This window comes from Coenobita brevimanus, chromosome 62, assembly GCF_032717465.1.
Source record: "Coenobita brevimanus isolate Jiangsu-jjx chromosome 62, ASM3271746v2, whole genome shotgun sequence".
Lineage (NCBI taxonomy): Eukaryota > Metazoa > Arthropoda > Malacostraca > Decapoda > Coenobitidae > Coenobita > Coenobita brevimanus.
Window position 1 is genome coordinate 16,201,054 of NC_137015.1, and position 19,351 is coordinate 16,220,404.

The following is a 19,351-nucleotide window of genomic DNA, read 5'->3' on the forward strand; positions in this document are numbered from 1 at the left end:
GGACTGATGAAAATATTGACTACTTCAGTATTATATCACCTCCTCCATCTTTTTCTTGCTAGTTGACTGTAGTCTTATTTAGGTTAGCGGAGGTTTTTCTTTCACATAGGGTCTTGCCACAATATAATATCATAAAGAAGGTTGACGTCTTTTTCACCTCATTTGCAAACACCTGACGATTTCATTGCTGGAATTAGGAGAGATTCATCGGAGTGAAGAGACTAATATTTTTATAACTTCCAGACTATCAACTTACTTTTCTTACCCTCTCTCTCTTTTTCGCACTTTTTCGCTGCTACTCTGACTGTACCTTTCACTGTTTCCGCAAATTCTCTTCCTTCTCTTAAGTCTCCATCCTTCCTTCTTTATTTTCTTTTTCGTTGTCATATTATCACTTATACGCCTTCTTACTCCTTCTTCTGTCAATCTCTCTTCTTCCCATCCATCCTCTTCCCTATCTTTCCCTCCCCTCTTCAGTATTTCATTCCCCATTTTCCTAATGCTTCCTTCACAGTCCTTTACTTAGAATTGTTCTCTCTTTTTCACACCACTATTCTCTTAATATCACACACACACACCCACACACACACACACACACACACACACACACACACACACAAACAAACATTCATGGTCTCTATCTCCCTCGTTACTCTCTCCTTCGCATTACCCACATAATTCTCTCTCTCTCTCTCTCTCTCTCTCTCTCTCTCTCTCTCTCTCTGGTCGGCATTCAATTTACCTCGTCCACTTTTCCCCTCCAGAAGTACCAGTCAAGGTTTTCCATCCTGCTGGCAACACACTTTTCCAGGTTTTTCCTTTTATATTTTTGTGTTGGCTCTGTTTATTTTTTCTATTGCTTTGTGCTCCAGTGATTGGTGAGTTTACGAGAATTGTTTCAGTTTTTATTAACAACTCTTATGGATGGGACAACGCTATTGTTCTGTTTCCATTAACGCCAGACAATCTTATTTAGCTATGAGTGAGTAATGCGGCGGTAAGATAGTGAAATCGATCATCTGTACCCCTCAATCACAATAATATAGTCTTGGGGTTGCCAGAATAACTTTAAACTAAGATCACGTCTTTTCGTTTTTGCCATTTCACTCCGATTATGTAATTTGTCTTCAATTATTACTACGACCATCCGACTATGTTCATTTTAGGCTTTTAGTTAGGGAATAGCTTTCATTAACCCCTTCACCGATAGAGGTCTCTCCTAACGAATAAAACAGTACTGTGGTTGCAAGCATTCAATAAAACAATCCGTCACCGGATTGCAAGGACTGAGTAGGTTATCACAAGATGATCTTATTCAGCTGAGAGACCTGCCGCAGAAAACGAGTTCACGAAGGCTGAATCTAACCTAGCTAGTGCAAAAAGATTTTTCTCAAAAGGTAAAAAGGGGACACATGTCCGGAAGGGCTTGGCCGTGGTGTTCATCATCTAGCGCTCTGATCTTGTGACGAGTTATTGAGCCACTGTCCTTTGACACAAGGTCAGTGCATTATCCAAATTATCACAGTTACCCGACCTATATTTTATCCTAAGTACCTATTTTACCTCCCAACCCATATGTCACGGGGGGATGTGAATTTAAGAATTAATAAATTGCTTAAATGTTGCTTGCATTAATAGAGACAAGGAATTGACTTGTGAAAATCAAGTAGTAAGTTTTACTTTATGCCGGCTTACTTCGCCGATTCTCTAAGGACGAGAATTTATAAACTTTCTCAACAGTACACAGCAGAAACTAATTACTCACGCGTGCTGTTTGTTAGTACTGTTAGTCTCTTGAGAAAGTGACTCCACCCCTGACAATCAATAACTAATGCTATTAATGATAAATAGGTTCTTGCCGGTGCATTAACTCCTGGCTGGTACAACGGATTTAAGCTTGATACAAAAGTACTGGTCCAAGTACCAGTTATGAATAATGCAAAGCGTTTGTGCAAACTAGGAGCGGCAACTAAAATAAGCTTAATGTGGAGAAATAAAACACGAGTTTAACTACAGTACATTAAGTTCAAAGAAAAGGAACTGTAAACTTATAATTACAATGAAATAAATTTACGTTACATGAGTCTCAAAATGAATTCAAAATAACAAGGAGAATACGCACACTCGCTCATTCAAAAGCTAAGCACACTTAAATGTAGGAAAACGAAAAGAAATACTGATCAGTGGAGGGTAGCTAAGCAGAAAGAACTGGGTGCCTGCGCAGGACAGATGCTGCAATACACTAAACCCTCTTCACCGATTCACCGTCTAGGTGGTGATCTCAGGAACTCGCTGTACAACGGCGGCGTTGCTCCGTGCTGGGCACAACGGTCCTACACTCACAATGATCCAAGCCTGACTAAATTCAAACTATGAGAGAGGCAAGGGCCGGCCGTGTTTGCCAGAAGTAGGGCGTGGCCCTAACTTCAATGGTCAGTGAGAGAAAGTGAGCGATATATGCTCACAGTAAATCACTTAGTGAAGGCTCTAACGTTGTGCATACGAATGATCACTCGTGAAACAATGAGAAATGTTCTGAAAACCGTCCCAATTGAGTGAATGCGAGGACGGTTGAACTGAGTGATGCGCAGTGGGAATTCCACTAGAATTCATGGTTTTCCCACTGAAACACAATGTCACGAACTTATAAATACGCTCACGTGAATTCGGGACATTATAACTTATCAAAATCTAATTTTTCTTTAGAAATATTTTCGATATACGTACATATAAATCCTAACTCAGTCACACAAGATTCACACTGTGGTGTGTGTACTACCCTGCTACAGGAGAAAATCACAGTCGCCCATGAGCGTAAAAACCTCGTATTTACGTTAATAGAAGCAAGCTTGAGGAAAAAACTCCGTGACGACGGTGAAAAATCCTGTACTCAGGTCAAACTGAGTGAAAAGTTTGCTACATTTACATTAAAACTAATTATGTAGCGTAATGTATGTAATACACGATGTAGGTGACAGTTGTGGAGTAACTGTGCCTACGTGTAAAATTATGTAATACAAATCAATAGTAAATAATGACGACGAGGCAGAAGAGAAGAGGTGGCAGCATGTGGCAGAGATGATTAGCTGATCTCCACGACAATGCTGCACCCACCAGCTGCACCTGTGAAAGCAATCAAGGTGGAGCACCAAAAGTGTCATTTCTCTCTCACTGCCTAGCAATCAGTACTTATGTTACAAATAGTACACTATTATTCTATTAATGGATACATTATTAACCAGGAAACATAGTCTTTGGATTGCTCAAATCTCTCAGGACCTCTGTAGTTTACTGGTTAACCAGGAAACGTGCCAGTTCTTGGATTGCCCAAATCTCTCAGAACAGGCAGTTTACTGGTTAACCTACAGTATTAACCAGGAAATGTGCCAGATTTTGGATTGCTCAAATCTCTCAGAACGGGCAATTTTCTGGTTAACCTAACTCTACACTTACGAATAACATTGGCAAGCTAAGAATCCCTACGCAAACTTGGGCAAGTCACATTTTAACACCCAGCATGGGTGTGAAAACTTATGTGGATAATGTGCATTCTCCGGGAATCCTCAGAGAGACCCACGGCTCGAGACGCTCCAAAGGTAATTCAGACACAGCCTCGGATTGCCCTTACTGGGTTCTCAAACTTCTCCCTTATCCTATGGTATACATGTGTGTACAGGCCCTGGATATAATGTGTCCTGTGGGGCCAACGGACGAAACATCAGGTCTGCACCCACACTACCACTGCCCTCTCCTTCAACTGACTCAGAGATTATGGGTGTGGATTCAAATGGCACAGGAAGGACATGTCCCTGATTGGTGGTACATGGACACACATTGCAGGAACGCACAAAACTATCTATTTCCGGTCCCATTCCTGGCCAGAAAAAGTCAGCACAGATACGGCCCTGGGTTTTCTTTTTGCCCATGTGACCTCCTGAGGCTGAACAATGATCCCATTCTAACACTGCTAGGCGATACTTAGCTGGAACGACAAACTGTAGTCAAACCTCACCCTTGAGTGTTCGTGACTCACGGTAGAGCCATCCTTGTTTATGAAGGAACTTGGCTTGACCTCCCCGTGAATACTTTATCACTTTACCTTTTTACTTCTTCCGCACAGCAGCAAATGTTGGGTCAGAGTGTTGTTCTTGGACAACACCTTGGTCACAAATCAGATCTTGCAGCAATGCAGTAGTCACCGGATTGACACAGTTTGGAGCCTCAGCCATGGCTCGTGTTGCTGCAGCCAAACTCTGAGTAGTGCCATCTATGGTGCAACTATACTTGGCACCCTGTATGTTGCCTATGATTAGGTCAAACAAAGGTTCTGGCATGACAACAGCAGCTGTCAAGCCAGTGCAGAAAGGAGATGCCACCTGGATATGTGCCTCAGGGAACAATCTCACTGATTCATCAATAAGCTGAGCTTGGATCTGTCGAACTGTGTATTCCTCAGGCCGAACTAGACTCTGCCTGAGAGAGCAACCTAGGGAACCATTATCTCTCAGAACCTTCAAAGGAATGCCTCCCACAAACCCTGGCTGAACAAGGAAGGCATTGTTGCCTGTGGGAGGGCCTGTGGAGGAAGCAGCCAGCCACTGATTAGGCTGCTGAATGAATGATGCAGCAAACAAGGTGCCCTGACAACTAGATGCCTGAGGGGTCGTACTCACTGTCTGAGGAGATGGAACGTTGACCACCTGTGGCGGAGTGTTCACTGTTGCTGGGGGACTAGTGAACTGTGGGGAAGTACCCGTACTGCTAGGGATGACACCACCGTGCTGCTGGTGAGGAATGAAGGCTGTGTTCGCCTCCTGCCTCCAATACACTGGGGCTGTTGCAGAAAAGGATTGTCCCGACCTTTGATTGCGTGGTTAATACTGCTGCTGGTTAGGGTACTTGTCGTACTGCTTCCACTCAGGTTTCTGAGTACTTTGCCCCTGGTCCTTCTTCTGCGGTTTGTTTGGACCTTGGCCATTACTCTGAGAACGGCCTTGTTGCTTGAGTTCAGTCTGAGATGGTTTCCCAGATTTGTCAGTTTTCCTGTTCCAGGTGTGTTGCTTACGAGTTTGATACCCGTATGCAGTGAAGAATGCATCAGCCTCCTCCACCATTTGGCTGGCATGCAGATCTTAAGCTGAGCCATAAGTTCAGCAGGCCACGACTTGTCTAACTGCGTGCGCAGCATAAGGTCAATTATACCCTAACGCGTGGAAAGAGTTTCATCTTTCTCCATCCACTCGTCTAAGTAAGCAGTAAGCTGATCAAGAAACTAAATGACAGTCTCTTTTTCTTGTAAACGCGCCCTCATAAACTGACTCTTGGTGTCGTCAACGGTGAGACCATACCCTTTGACGAGTGCGGTCTTCATCATCTCATACATGAGATTGTCTCCACGAATTCTGTGGAGAATATCGAGGGCAGGGCCCTCAAACAGGCTAAGAAACTGGAGCCGCTTAGCTGCCTCATCCAGCTGGTACAGCTGAGCCATGTCTTCGAAACGAGCTATGAATGGCTCGATTCACTCGCCTTCCTTGTATAGAGGAAGCTTGATGTGTGGGGTCGCCAGAACATGTGCAGGGAGGGTGCTCGTGGAGCTTCGGTTAGCTGCCCCAGATGTGTCTGAAGCCAAGGAGTCTTGCTTGAGCTTCATGCATCTCAAGATCATGTCTCTCACATGCCTCGCGCTCAGCACGTTCGTGTTCTCGTTCTCTCTCTCGTTGTTCTAGCTCGTATTCACGTTCTCTCTCTCGTTGTTCTAGCTCGTATTCACGTTCTCTCTCTCGTTGTTCTCGCTCGTGTTGATGTTCTCTCTCGCGTTCCTCACGCTGTTCTCGCTCATGTTCGCATTCTCTTTCGCGTTGTTCTAACTCGAGTTTGCTTTGTTTTTGCTTGTATTCGCGTTGTTGTTGCTTGTATTCGCGTTGTTCTCGCTCGTGTTCGCGTTGAATTCTATGCTTTCACGAGCATCATTCTCACGTTGCTGCTCGTAACTAAACCGTGAGAGGACGTAGTCTGATTTTTTCGGGGTTGCTAAGCCCCATATCTTTAGCTTCCTGTACATAGATATTAGTAGTGATGATGCTAACTCAGTCTGAGTGAACTAAAGACTAAGTACTGACTTCTATTTTGGAGAGAAATGCCAATAATCAAGACTAAAGAATATTGGCACAGGCTGGTGGTGACCAGTTTTATCTAGTTAAACTGGTAAAGAAAGAAAAAAAACCTGACTGTGAAAACTATTACGTAAAATTAATAGAAATGAATCAATAATCACCAGTAAGATAGTGCCCATAGGCTTTAATGATAAATACCTAAGTATGAGTGAGTGAGTATTATCTCGTTAATAACTTTAGAGCTAAGAGTTGATATCCTGGAATGAGGTCGCCAGATGTCACGGGGGGATGTGAATTTAAGAATTAATAGATTGCTTAAATGTTGCTTCCATTAATAGAGATAAGGAATTGACTTGTGAGAATCAAGCAGTAAGTTTACTTTATGCCGGCTTACTTCGCCGATTCTCTAAGGATGAGAATTTATAAACTTTCTGAACAGTACACAGCAGAGACTAATTACTCACGCATGCTGTTTGTTAGTACTGTTAGCCTCGAGAAAGTGACTCCACCCCTGACAATCAATAGCTAATGTTATTAATGATAAACAGGTTCTTGCCGATGCATTAACTCCTGGCTGGCACAATGGATTTAAGCTTGATACAAAAGTACTGGTCCAAGTAACAGTTATGAATAATGCAAAGCGTTCGTGCAAACTAGGAGCGGCAACTAAAATAAGCTTAATGTGGAAAAATAAAACACGAGTTTATCTACATTAAGCTCAAACGAAAAGAACTGTAAATTTATCAATTACAGTGAAATAAATTTACGTTACATGAGTCTCAAAATGAATTCAAAATAACAAGGAGAATACACTCACTCGCTCATTCAAAAGCAAAACACGCTTAAACATAGGAAAACGAAAAGAAATACTGGTCACTGGAGGGTAGCTAAGCGGAAAGAACTGGGCGCCTGCGCAGGACAGATGCTGCAATACACTAAACCCTCTTCGCCAATTCATCGTCTAGATGGAGATTTCTGGAAGTCATTGTACAATGGCAGCACTGCTCCACGCTAGGCACAACGGGCCTACACTTGCGACGATCCAAGCCTGACTAAATTCAAACTATGAGAGAGGCAAGGGCCGGACGTGTTTGCCAGCAGTAGGGCGTGGCCCTAGCTTCAACAGTCAACGAGAGAAAGTGAGCGATATACGCTCACAATAAATCACTCAGTGAAGGCACTAACGTTGTGCATACGAATGATCACTTGTGAAACAATGAGAAATACTCTGAAAAACGTCCCAATTGAGTGAATGCAAGGACGGTTGAACTGAGTGATGCGCAGTGGGAATTCCACTAGAATTCGTGGTTTTCCCACTGAAACACAATGTCACGAACTTATAAATACGTTCGCTTGAATTCGTGACACCATAAAGGGTGGATGGATACCCAAGTCATGTGGTACCAGCTTCCCGCACCATGAGTCAAACCTAGTTCTGGTCGGCAGCATTGCAGCAATAAACGATAACCACTGTACACCGCATGTACAGTAAAATTACCTGGGGACGACGAATAGATGGAAAAAGACGTCCTAATGATGGATAGGTTAATTACCTCACTGGTTAAAGTCTCCCCTAAGCTAAATAAGATTGTCTTGGGATAGAGAGAATGAATTTAAGAAAGATGTCCTAGTAGTGAAGGATTTAAAAGACACTGATTTTAACCAGTTCATATGTACAAGTGACAGAAGTTAAGCTACACTGTGTTAGGCAGTATTATTAAAACCAGTAAAACTCCTTTGTCAGCGAGATACGAGTGAGGCCATTTAAATCCGAAAGCATTGAAATGTCCCCTTACATCCTGAGAATGTCTAGATTATATTGCTGGCTATCTGCCTACCAAGATTCATGCCTTTGCAACAAACTGTGGCCCTCTTTTGAAGATTCTCGACACGCTGCACTTGCCGCGTGTCACGTACCACGTGCACTGCCGAGGTATGATAAAACCTGTCGAAGACAAATCTTGAAGAATTGGGAAACCATATGGTGCAAAACAAGCAGTGATCTTCAGTGTGGTTGATGATATATAAGCTTCTCAAAGGCGTTACGGTCGGGCAGGGTTGATCCGGGCCGGGTCGGGCCGCTCACATGTGAGAAACCACTACGTGACAAATGACTCGCGATGGTTTCGCCCTCGCTTGTAATTAGATAGATTACAGTCATTGTGGTGGGCTAACAACAATTTCAGGCTCTAATGATTCACATTCATTGTAATGAGATCGTTTGACGTTAGTTACTATAGAATATTATAGTTCTCCGGAAAGACTGAGGAATATTATATATTGCATTATAAATCTACCTTACGAATATAGGTTAACATAGTTTTATCCGCATTCACTTGCAAGGACTGGAGTAAAGGGAGACTTATTATGTTAAACCATTTCACGTAACAGACATTTTTATTTTTAGATGATTGTATTCAGAACAAGAAACTTTCTGTTCTGTTGTCTGCAGATGATATCGTACTGTACTGGTTAGTGAAAATGAAGGGGAACTATAAAGCTTGGAGAATGAGTTTGTGAGTGTGTCAGAAACGGAATCTAAATGTCAAAGTAAGGAAGAGTAAAGTTGTGGTCTTCGACAGAAATGAAGTCACTGAATGCACAGTGAGGATGGATGGTGAGAAAATGGAAAATGTGAGTGAATTTAAGTACCTGTACTTGAGTAGTGTAATGAGTAAGGATTGAAATTTAGAGGATGAAGTGCTAGAAAGGGCAAAACAAGGATGAAAGGTTGCTAGTTCGTTGAAAGTAGTGGCTAGAAATAGGGAAGTGTGCAAGATGGTAAATGAGTTGCTACATGATAGTATTGCTACGAGAAGCGAGAGCAGCGAGTTAAACGATGTTTACGGTCAGCCGAGAAATGAGCAGCCCGACACGACCCTGCCCTGCCCGACACAAGACGGACCGACGGCGATGATTTACAGAGGCTAATAATTATGTGGGATAGAGAAGAGATTCTTTCAGCAGGTAGTGGATACATTCAATAAATTCTGTTTTTAGCTACATGTGTATGCATGAGACCAAAGGAACCCCTTGGAATCCCAGTTTTCCAAGGGAATGTAGCGAGGGCTTCAATTCACATTCTCCACTATGAAATCGAATTAAATAATTTTTTCCTGTTGTAACAGTATGTTTTCTTGCATGAATTCTAACAATTCAGTATCGGATTTTATGTTCATAACTTTACATGAAAGTATTTTCTGTGTTTAGGCGGTAAAATCAGCAAGGGTAATAGCCCCATTTTTGGATTTTATCACTCAGTCAATAGCCAGACATTTGAAGACAGTTCGTTGACACGGCAAGTCGGGAGCAGAGAACTGAACATTGCGCGTGTGATAAATGCTATGGCGCTTCGCTCTACGCACATCCAGAGAGAAAACATGAGGGAGACAAAACGTGAGAAAGTAAATATTTTAGCCCAATTATTCTTCTGTTATTGTACAACTGCCTCACTAGAAATGCTGAAAGTTTACAAGATGAAATGATGATAGGCGTATGTACAAACGACCGCTTGCTCGTCACGTGCCCACAAAGTGCACTTTACTGGCGATTCCAATTCTAACATATGGAGGCAAAGCTTGGACCTCGTTGGAAGTTAAGAGTGAAAGAAGTGGAACTGAATTTTTCTGAGACTAGCAAGTGGCGTGACACTGAAAGAGTGACAAATGAGGAAGTGAAGAAACGTTGTGGTGAGGTTGTGGATGTGATAGAAAAGGTCAGGAAAAATACACCGAGGTGGTTTGGCCTTATAGAGGGGATGGAGAGTGAGAAACTAACGAGGAGAGTGTATATGAGTTAGGTTGAGGGGGGAGAGGGAGGGAGAGACCGAGGATGAGATGGAGGGATGGAGTGGAGATGTATATGAGAGAGGAGGGTGTGAGCTGGGGGGAGGTCAGCATAATGGTAGGGGACAGGGTGACATGGGGGTGACTTGTTTGTGGCCACCCCTTACGGGATTAAAGCGTCTGGCTATAGACAGGCAGATAGATATTCAGCATGAGAAATTTTTCGAACTTGTGTAGCTACGGTAAATATTCACTAATTTCTTCACAGGTAGAATCTCTCCTGTAATGAATAAAAATTATATGGTAGTAGCAAGAAGTAAAATGGAAGTTAATCGCAGTGAAGGAACAAATGGATGACTGGAATAAACAATAGAGTAATCAGTAATATATTACCAATTAGTTGCCAAGTGGCAACATGCACAAACAGATGTAAATTAGTTCAATCTCACATAAGAACAGAACAATGTAAGCATTGGTTTGGCAGCAGGGTGTAAGTCGAGACAAATATAAATCTAAAACATAATGAGGGTTGAGATAAGGGTGTTAGGCCTACCTGCTGTCGAACTGTGGTTTAATTAATGCCAACTAACTCCTTCATTATAACAGCGTCTTTTCATTCTTGTAACAACCAGATGAATTTTTAAAGCTTAGGAGAGGCTTAACATTCTTGGAGTGTTTAATTATAGCCTTCATTAACCATTTCACCACAAATGTCCCTTCTGAGTTGAATGTAACTATCTGCAGGGACCAAAAGTGAAGTAAAAATTGACGTCCCCTTAATGTTGGGGTCGAAAATTAACTTGTAGTCTGCTTGCAGAATGGGCATTATCGGGTGAACCTCGTTCCGGCACATACAGGTATACAAAGTTTTATTGGATTTTCTGATACTTTGGGATGTAACCATAAAAAAAGTACACCCAGCAGCACACTTGAGCATTTCAAAATGGAGGCCGAAATCCAATATGGCCGCCTGCATGAATGATGATGCTAATAAAACATGTTTAGCTATCTTTTTCAGTTTTTAATTTTCTTCATACAATAATAATATTAATTTTTCCTATCAGAACATGCACTAAACAAAATGATCACCTGTAAACTACACTTTGTAACACTTTATTTTAACGATTTTTAAGTTATGATTATTTTCAGGTGGCAATAGAAGAAATTTTGAATGTTAATAAATTGCTGTCATCAAAGTCAATAAAACAATAAAGATATCCTTTGAATGCTATTTCCTAATTCAATGCTGCTTAAATTTAAGGACATATCTTAATTACAGATTCAGAGAGCAAATTTTTATATCAAATTATACATATTCCTTTATTTAAATTTCAGACGAGCTTGTATTTTTCTTTTCGTGCTGAACGAGAAGGTGATTGGCCACTCCATTTGCTTGCCATCAAAGAGATGCTTCCTTATTTCTTTGCTAGTGGTCATGCCAAAAATGCAAGATATGCCTTGTATTACCTTCATTCTATGAGCAAACTGCCTGACGAAGTGCTTCAAGACTTCATGGACGGAGGTCATGTATTGCAACATCAACCAGGAAACTAGAATGGCATCTGGTCTGACCAGTACACTGAGACAACATGGTCCAGGAGGAATTATTGGAATAACCCATCAACCAGCAGCACTGAAAAGGCGGGATCTTGGACCACATATCTGTGCTCAACTGAAAAAAGATGTTGTATCCATGCTTGATGGAAGCTCACAATCCACAGTCATGACCCATAAGGAAGAAGGTCCTTCAAGGATACAAAGTGATGAAGTAGATAGAGCAAAAATTCGTGAGAAGCTTCAAAGTTGCATAGATCCAATGAAAGGAGAGTGCCATCCACCTGGACTTATTAATGTGGTTACAGGTAGGACAAGAAACTTTCGGTGGTTTGGTGTATACAGCAAAGGAACATTGGTCCTCTGTGGAGCATAAATGCAAACTGTTGCCCATGCTTGTATTCCTGCTTTTATTCTTAGCCATACAATCCATGAACCAACTGATCCATACTCCATTATGCTCTCCCATTTCTTCCATACGGCAATCCATACATCCTCTTTTTCCTCACATTTTCACCTACCCCACCACATACCAAATCCATACTCCCACTACCTAATACACTCACCTCTCCACTCGCCCTCTGTCATTCCGCATATACCTGCATATCTACCTTTGCATCCTAAGGCCCTGATATTATCTTCCAATCACTTCATCGTTCGCGCCTCTCACATTCACTTTTGCCATCCTTAGCGTGTCTTTTGTCCCGCCCTCTGTCGTAAACTGTTGGTCCGTCCTGGTCCATGGTTTTGTCTTTTGTAATATTGTAATTTTACGGGGGGGAGGGAGGGCGGGGGCAAGTCCTCCATCAACTGACTCTGTCGTTAACCTGGCATGTAGGGAAATATAGGTTTGGTTATATTGTTACCAACCAATTTAGTGAATGTTTTTTGCAGTAAACATTTGGCTTGTCACCCAGTGTAGACACTCCTGCGGGTAGCCCTACATCGTGTGAGTGTATGTTGGCCGCCCCCATCCACCACTAAAGATAAAACCTTCAAAGATAAAGCATTAAGTGATATTGATATAACCGGAGTGAAAGGGGTATACAGTATACGATACGTAAGCAATACCATAAAAATGTGCAAAGATTCCAAGATGTCTATAAACTAGCATACATTATACTGTAAATTACTTCATTCAAAGTATTAAGGCTTACATCAGTCTTTAGCTACTTTTCTTCCCGTTGTGGATCTTCTGCTTTATTATATAGTGTTATCTAACATTTATCTATCTGTCTATCTATATTTATCCATCGACCTATATCTATTTGTTCTTTTTATTTTCCCACTCTTTCTTCCTCCCCTCTTGCACCTGGATCGTTATCAAACGAAAGTCAGTATGATTAATACTAATTTAGAAAAATTTATGGAGTGCTCAAGCAATATTCTGAGGGACGCCAAGGTGCTGAAGGATCTGGGTGAGGGAACTAATGGGTTGGTGCAACTAGTAGAGTTTAAAGATCAGATAGCTTGTATGAAAACCGGGTCATACAACGCGTTATTTGACGACTATCCAGATCCGATTTACGAGGAGTATTTGAGAGGAGATTTTCAGGAGGAGGCCAAAATGCTGTGCGAGTTGGATGGAAAAGGAAGGGCACCCCAGCTATACGCAGTGGCCTCTGACAAGCCTGTAATTATCATGGAGTACTGCCAAGGCGACATCCTTGGGAAGTTCTGGTCACTCCACAGGAAGGAGACGTACACCATTTTGACTGTGATGAAAAGCGTGGCGGACCAACTAGCTGACGTTCACGAGGCTGGGTACGTGCATAATGATGTGCACAAAGGTAACATAATAGTTGAGAGAAAAGAAGGAGCTTGCGAAGTGAAAGTAAGGATGATAGACTTTGGCATGTCAAGAAAGATACCCAAGACTTACCCAAGACAGAGCTAGACCTCCACAGACGTACTTGGTTTCCTAAACATTCTGTATCAGAGGGACCTGATTTATAAGGACGAGTATACAAGAATGACAAGGAAGGAGACATGGGGAGAGGACGAGGACTTGTTCCTGAAAAATGTGGTAAATCTACTCGAGGAACGACATGGGAACACCTCCCCTTAACCCACCTCCTCACCGGTTCTCCCCCCAGCCACTTCCTCACCGGTTCTCCCCGCAGCCACCTCCTCACCGGTTCTCCCTCCAGCCACCTCCTCACCGGTTCTCCCCCCAGCCACCTCCTCACCGGTTCTCCCCGCAGCCACCTCCTCACCGGTTCTCCCTGCAGCCACCTCCTCACCGGTTCTTCCCCCAGACACTTCCTCACCGGTTCTCCCTCCAGCCACGTCATCACGGGTTCTCCCTCCAGCCACTTCCTCACCGGTTTTCCCTCCAGCCACCTCCTCACCGGTTCTCCCTCCAATCTCTTCTTCACCGGTCCCTCCTCAAGCCAAGGCTTCTCCATTGCCCGAAGCCGAGGAAGGTAAAAAAAAAAGGGAGGAAAAGGAAAGCCGCCCCTGAGAATACAGAAAAGGCGAAGAGGAGGAAGAGGGAGAGGAAGAAGGTACAGAAACACAAGTGAGAAAGAGGAGGAGACAAAAGGTATGACAGACAACTGAAAAAAGAGAAATCCAAAGCAACTCCTTCAAGTCCCTCAGACAGGTGAAGCATATTCTGTCTTATTGCTCTTTCCACCAGACGAGATTTATTCAATTTAGGAAGGATGTGTAACAGGAAATTAGTTAATTATGGCTGTTACACCTCTCCAACTCACAAAGTGAAAGAACAACACGGGAGTAAGAACCGGGGGTGTGACTGCTTAGTTCAGATATTAAAGACGCGTGACATTCACTTGACCCTGAGTGGCATTACGTGAGCAATGAAACCCAAATAACCGTACAGTGGAAACCTTTACGTCTTACGAACCACATCCTTTTGCAGCGTCTTAACCCAGGAAGCCACCAACACAGAAACCATCATCACTATCAAAACTCTACCTCCAACCAAATCGTTAGGCTAGAATGTAACAATAATGAAACAGTCTAATAATCACGACATCTGATCTTCAGTATGACCTTTTCCACCCTTGCTTTCCCCCCCTAAAAAAAAAAAAAAAAAACTCCCCCGTGGCAGACACCTTGTCGTGGTGGGGGAGCTTACGTGCCCTAGTGGTCCTGGCAGGGTCTCCCGTGCCGGACACCTCGCCAGTGAGGGCACAACCAAGAGCTGCCATTCCGCTGAGGAAATGAAGGGGGGGGGGGAGTAATACATCCCCAGTATCCCTGCTTGTCGTTAGAGGTGACTAAAAAGTTACGTTTTGTCTCCCATCTTTCTTTTCTTACTGTCCTTCTCTTCTCCACTTCTGTCCTACCTCTATTCTTTATATTTTCCTGCTTCTTCCAGCCTTTAATTTCCCACTACCACTCTCAGATTAGACATTTGTATCCATGACATGAGTAGTTTAAGAAACTCCAAATGACAATGACCCTTCCTCCTTTACAACACTTTCACGCCAAGACAACTTCAACCCCAGCCTTAGTACCATACACCCATATTTTCATAGCTTGGTGCTATAGTCGCGGCGCACGACTCTGAGGTTGTCATTATCGTACCCTGGCAACCTACCATTCAAAAGTGCGTCTGATTTCGTATCATATTATACACGAATCATATTATTATGCACGAATATATTATCAGTCAATCAATCAATCATTTCCTGTGGCACCCCACGGGATGCATAGGGCCTCAATGAACTCTCTCCATCAATATTTGTCTCTTGCCATCTCCTTCAGGTCCCACCAACACTCCTCTCCTGCTTCTTTTTTCATTGTCCTCAACCAGGTTTCCCTCGGCCTACTTCTACCTCTTCTTCCTCTAGCAGTCCACTCTGGCACATCCTGTATTAAACTACCTTCTTTTCTGTATATGTGCCCCAGCCACTTCCAGCGAGACAGCCTCACATATTCATTAACTGGTTCCACTCTCGTAATATCCCTTACTCTTGCATTTGTAATTCTGTCTTGCCACTTTACCCCAAGAATCCTTCTCAGTATTTTATTCTCAAATCCTAATACTTTCTGATCTGTTGCAATTGTACTGTACCATGACTCATGTCCGTAAATTAAAATTGGTCTAACCATGGACTTGTAAATTTTCACTTTAGTATGTACCGAAAGCATATTATTATTCCAAACAGATTTCAACATTCCAGCAGCTCGCCAAGCCTGTCTAATCCTCTCCTCATTTTCATTGTTTAATGATCCATTAGATGATACAATCGTTCCCAGATATTTAAAGTTTTCTACATTCTTCACCACATTATTCCCAATTACACAATCGATTTGGTTCTCCACGTTCATATTAATAATTTCAGTCTTTCCACAATTTATTACCAATCCCACTTTTTCTCCTTCCTCCACCAGACAATCAAGCACCCTCTGCATCTCGTAAATACTTCCGCAAATCAGTACAATATCATCAGCATAGTCCAAATCCATCAGCTTCTTATTTTCTTTCCAGTTAATTCCTGCACCTGTTCTCCTTACAACCTTTTTCATAACATAATCCATAACCAAAACAAACAACAATGGCGAGAGAACTCCTCCTTGAATCACTCCTGACCTAACCTGAAATGGATCACTCAAAGAACCACCCACCATTACCTTACAGAAAGTACCTTCATGCAGGCTTCTAATATTTACAAACTTTTCTGGTATACCATAGAATCTCATAATTTTCAACATAGCTCCACGTGAAACACTATCAAACGCCTTTTCAAAATATATTATACACAAATATTATTATAGGCCTACACGAACATATTATACACGAATCACATGCGTCTCACATTATACACGAACTCACACGCATTTTTTAATGGTAGGTTGCCAGGTCATGATAATAACCTCAGAGTCGCACGCCGCAACTATAGTCCTTCACAAGTGCTCATGGGCCCTTCGGGCCCCTCGCACTTGCTCCTGCGGAGGGCTCCTGCATTTATGTGCTGTTCTAGTGTAACGTTGTCACTTGGATTTTTTGCAGTTAACAAACTGATCATGTTATTTGCAGCTTCGGAAATGGAACCCAAGTTGTCCGAACGCAAGTCCGAAATACTTTAGTTGTACCTGTGGGCAAAAAATTCTACGGAGATCCTATGCCGGGCGCCAGGAGTGGCGTTTTTTTGCTCAAAATGTGATTACTCATTATATATAGTAAAAGTTTTTCAATCGTGATGGGACCAAGTTATTTCACATCAGCGAATTTTTTGCGATTTTTGTGCCAATTTTGGTGCGATTTGAATGTGTAGTTTCGGCTGCCCAAAATACACACACACACACACACACACACACACACACACACACACACACACACACACACACACACACACACACACACACACACACGGCTAGTGCTATAGTATATTAGATATGTGCATGTCAGCTTTGGCAGGGCTGTTGAATTGGAAGCAGCTATGATGAAAACATATGAGGAAGATGGCCATAGAGTTTTCACAAGCCAATCACAAGACCAGTTGTGCTCATGTCAGCTTCAAGAAAAAAAATTAAAGTGGACAATATATCTGTGTATGATACCACATTGATCTATTCAAGAGTGCTTCGTCTTCAAACCTCTGGAAACATCAACATGAGAGATGTTCTCTCTTATGAGTTGGCTCCATTTCCACCCTCAATACTTCAGGAAAAGACAGGTGATATGAGGCTGTCTCCTTCTAAAGCCACCCTGAAAGCCAAAATCCAAGTGGAAGTATCTGATCGCAAAACGGTCCCAGCTGATGCTATAATACTTGATGGGTGTGCAATTCTTTGGGTTGTCAAATGGCCAAGCAAAGGTGTCATAGAATATTATATACTAAAGTTTGTGCAGTACATATGTCATTGTCTTTTAGCAGCAAACACACATCTGGTCTTCAACTGATATCACAGTGGAAGCATAAAAGAGGCAACACGAGCAGCTACAGCTGGGAAGGAAGCAAGTAGATGCAACAGACTGTCATTGGCAACACCACTACCACCACAGAAGGTCTGCTTATCTGTTACACACAATAAATCCCAGGTGATTAATCTCCTTTTGAGTATCCGTGTGAGCACACTGACCTACTGCCACACAATGACAAACACCTTGTGATTACTGGTAAGGAACCAATACCAGTAGAGCTTTGTAATGGAATCAGAAGCAGGCCTGACATGGCACTATACATGGAGAAGCTGATGTTATTGTGGTGCATCAAGCTGTCCATTTAGCAAGGTCAGGAAGACACAGCATTAAAATTGTTGTTGATGACACAGACATATTTGTCCTGCTATGCCACTTCTATAAGCAAGAAAATCATGCCTGCAGTTTGGTAATGGTTGGGACAAGCCCTTCACGATCAAGTGTAGATATCAAAGCAACAGTTGTGCAATCTTCAAGATGTTCTCAACAGTCTGTTACCTGCCCATGTTCTTACAGGATGTGGCAGTGTTTCATATTTAATGGGTATTGGTAAAGGAGCAATGTTTAAGGCAATAAAGAGTAGGAAGACACTTACTAGATTAGGATGGTAACAAGAAGAGCTGACTGATGTTACTGCTAAAGCCACAAAATTCATTGCAGCATGTTATGGCTTTCCAGATGAAAACAACATGACATCTTTAAGATATACTGTGTGGCAGTCAATGATGGACAATCTTCGGCTTACCACAGCACCAGAGCTAAATGCTTTGCCACCAACAACAGAAGCATTTGAAGAACATGTTTGCAGAGCCATTTACAGGCAGCAATTTGGAGAAGCTCCCTTGATCCAGAGCCACCAGAAATGAACCCTCTTCATTAGGGGTGGACCAAGGATCCTGATTCAAACATGTTGGTTCCAACTCGCTTGCCACCTGATGTTTCTCCTGCACCACTTGATATCCGTTCAACTGCCCATTGCAGTTGTGATGCAACACAACATTCTTGCTCACTGTTTTGTGCTTGCCATGGAACTGACTGCCACAATCCTCAAAATAAATCAAGAGTGTCAGTTGAAGAAGAGGAAAGTATGGAGGAAAGTATGGACACGGAAATGACAGACACTTAATATATTAACTGTAAATGTGTTTAGTTTATCAGTGTTTTTATATTTATAAGCAACATATATTTCTGATGTAAAGCATTTTGATCAATTTTGAAGGGGGTACTTGGTCAAACATTCTGATATAAGGAATATGAACATTTTAGTTGTGAAAAAGATTATGGTTAAAATAAGTTTGTTGGAATAGACATGTTAAATATTTAAAAATGTTTACTGACAGAAAGGCCTAATTCTCCAACCTTTCCCTGTATAGTTTGTTAAGAAAAAGAAATATTGTGGTAATACCGGGTGGTAGTCTAACAGGATACGGTAATCACAATTGGTGCCTTTTTTAAGCAATTATAATTAACTGAGTAATTTTTCTTTTCACAATTTACACATATATAATATACTTTGTTATGCCTAGAATTTCTTGAAATAATTTTACAATTAAATAATGTAATATTAGTAAAACTAGTGACAATAGTAATCAAATATTGTAATTTTTCATTTTTTTCTGGCGGCCATTTTGAATTTCGGTCCATATAACAAAATGCTCAAGTGTGCCAAGTGGGTGCACTTTTTTAATTATCATTAGTAGCGTGCAATGTATCAAAAAAATGCAATAAAACTTTGTATATGTCTCGGAACGAGGTTCAGTGAAATTCCTCCAGACTATTGATAAATATATTAGTAACAAAGATCGGCTACAGAGTGTTACGTCTGTAGTCAAACTGTGGATACTGCCATTTAGCTTCTCTTCTGTAATGTCTCAGGTGTTGGAGAGGGATGCCTTCACGCAATGGCACCGGTATAATTAGATGACTCCACAGCCTGCTTCTACAAACGTCCCTCAGCTACTTCCTCAGCTACTTCCCGATCATTTGAAAGAAGGATTGTG

The 19,351-nt window shown here is 42.1% G+C and overlaps 1 protein-coding gene across 1 annotated transcript; it reads left to right on the forward strand.

Annotated features, from left to right (window-relative positions):
* The first annotated feature begins 12,794 nt into the window (after window positions 1-12,794).
* Window positions 12,795-13,352, forward strand: LOC145403996 (uncharacterized). Its single transcript, XM_080275602.1, has one exon. The coding sequence runs from the start codon at window positions 12,795-12,797 to the stop codon at window positions 13,350-13,352; it is 558 nt and encodes a 185-aa protein (XP_080131728.1).
* Window positions 13,353-19,351: the final 5,999 nt, after the last annotated feature.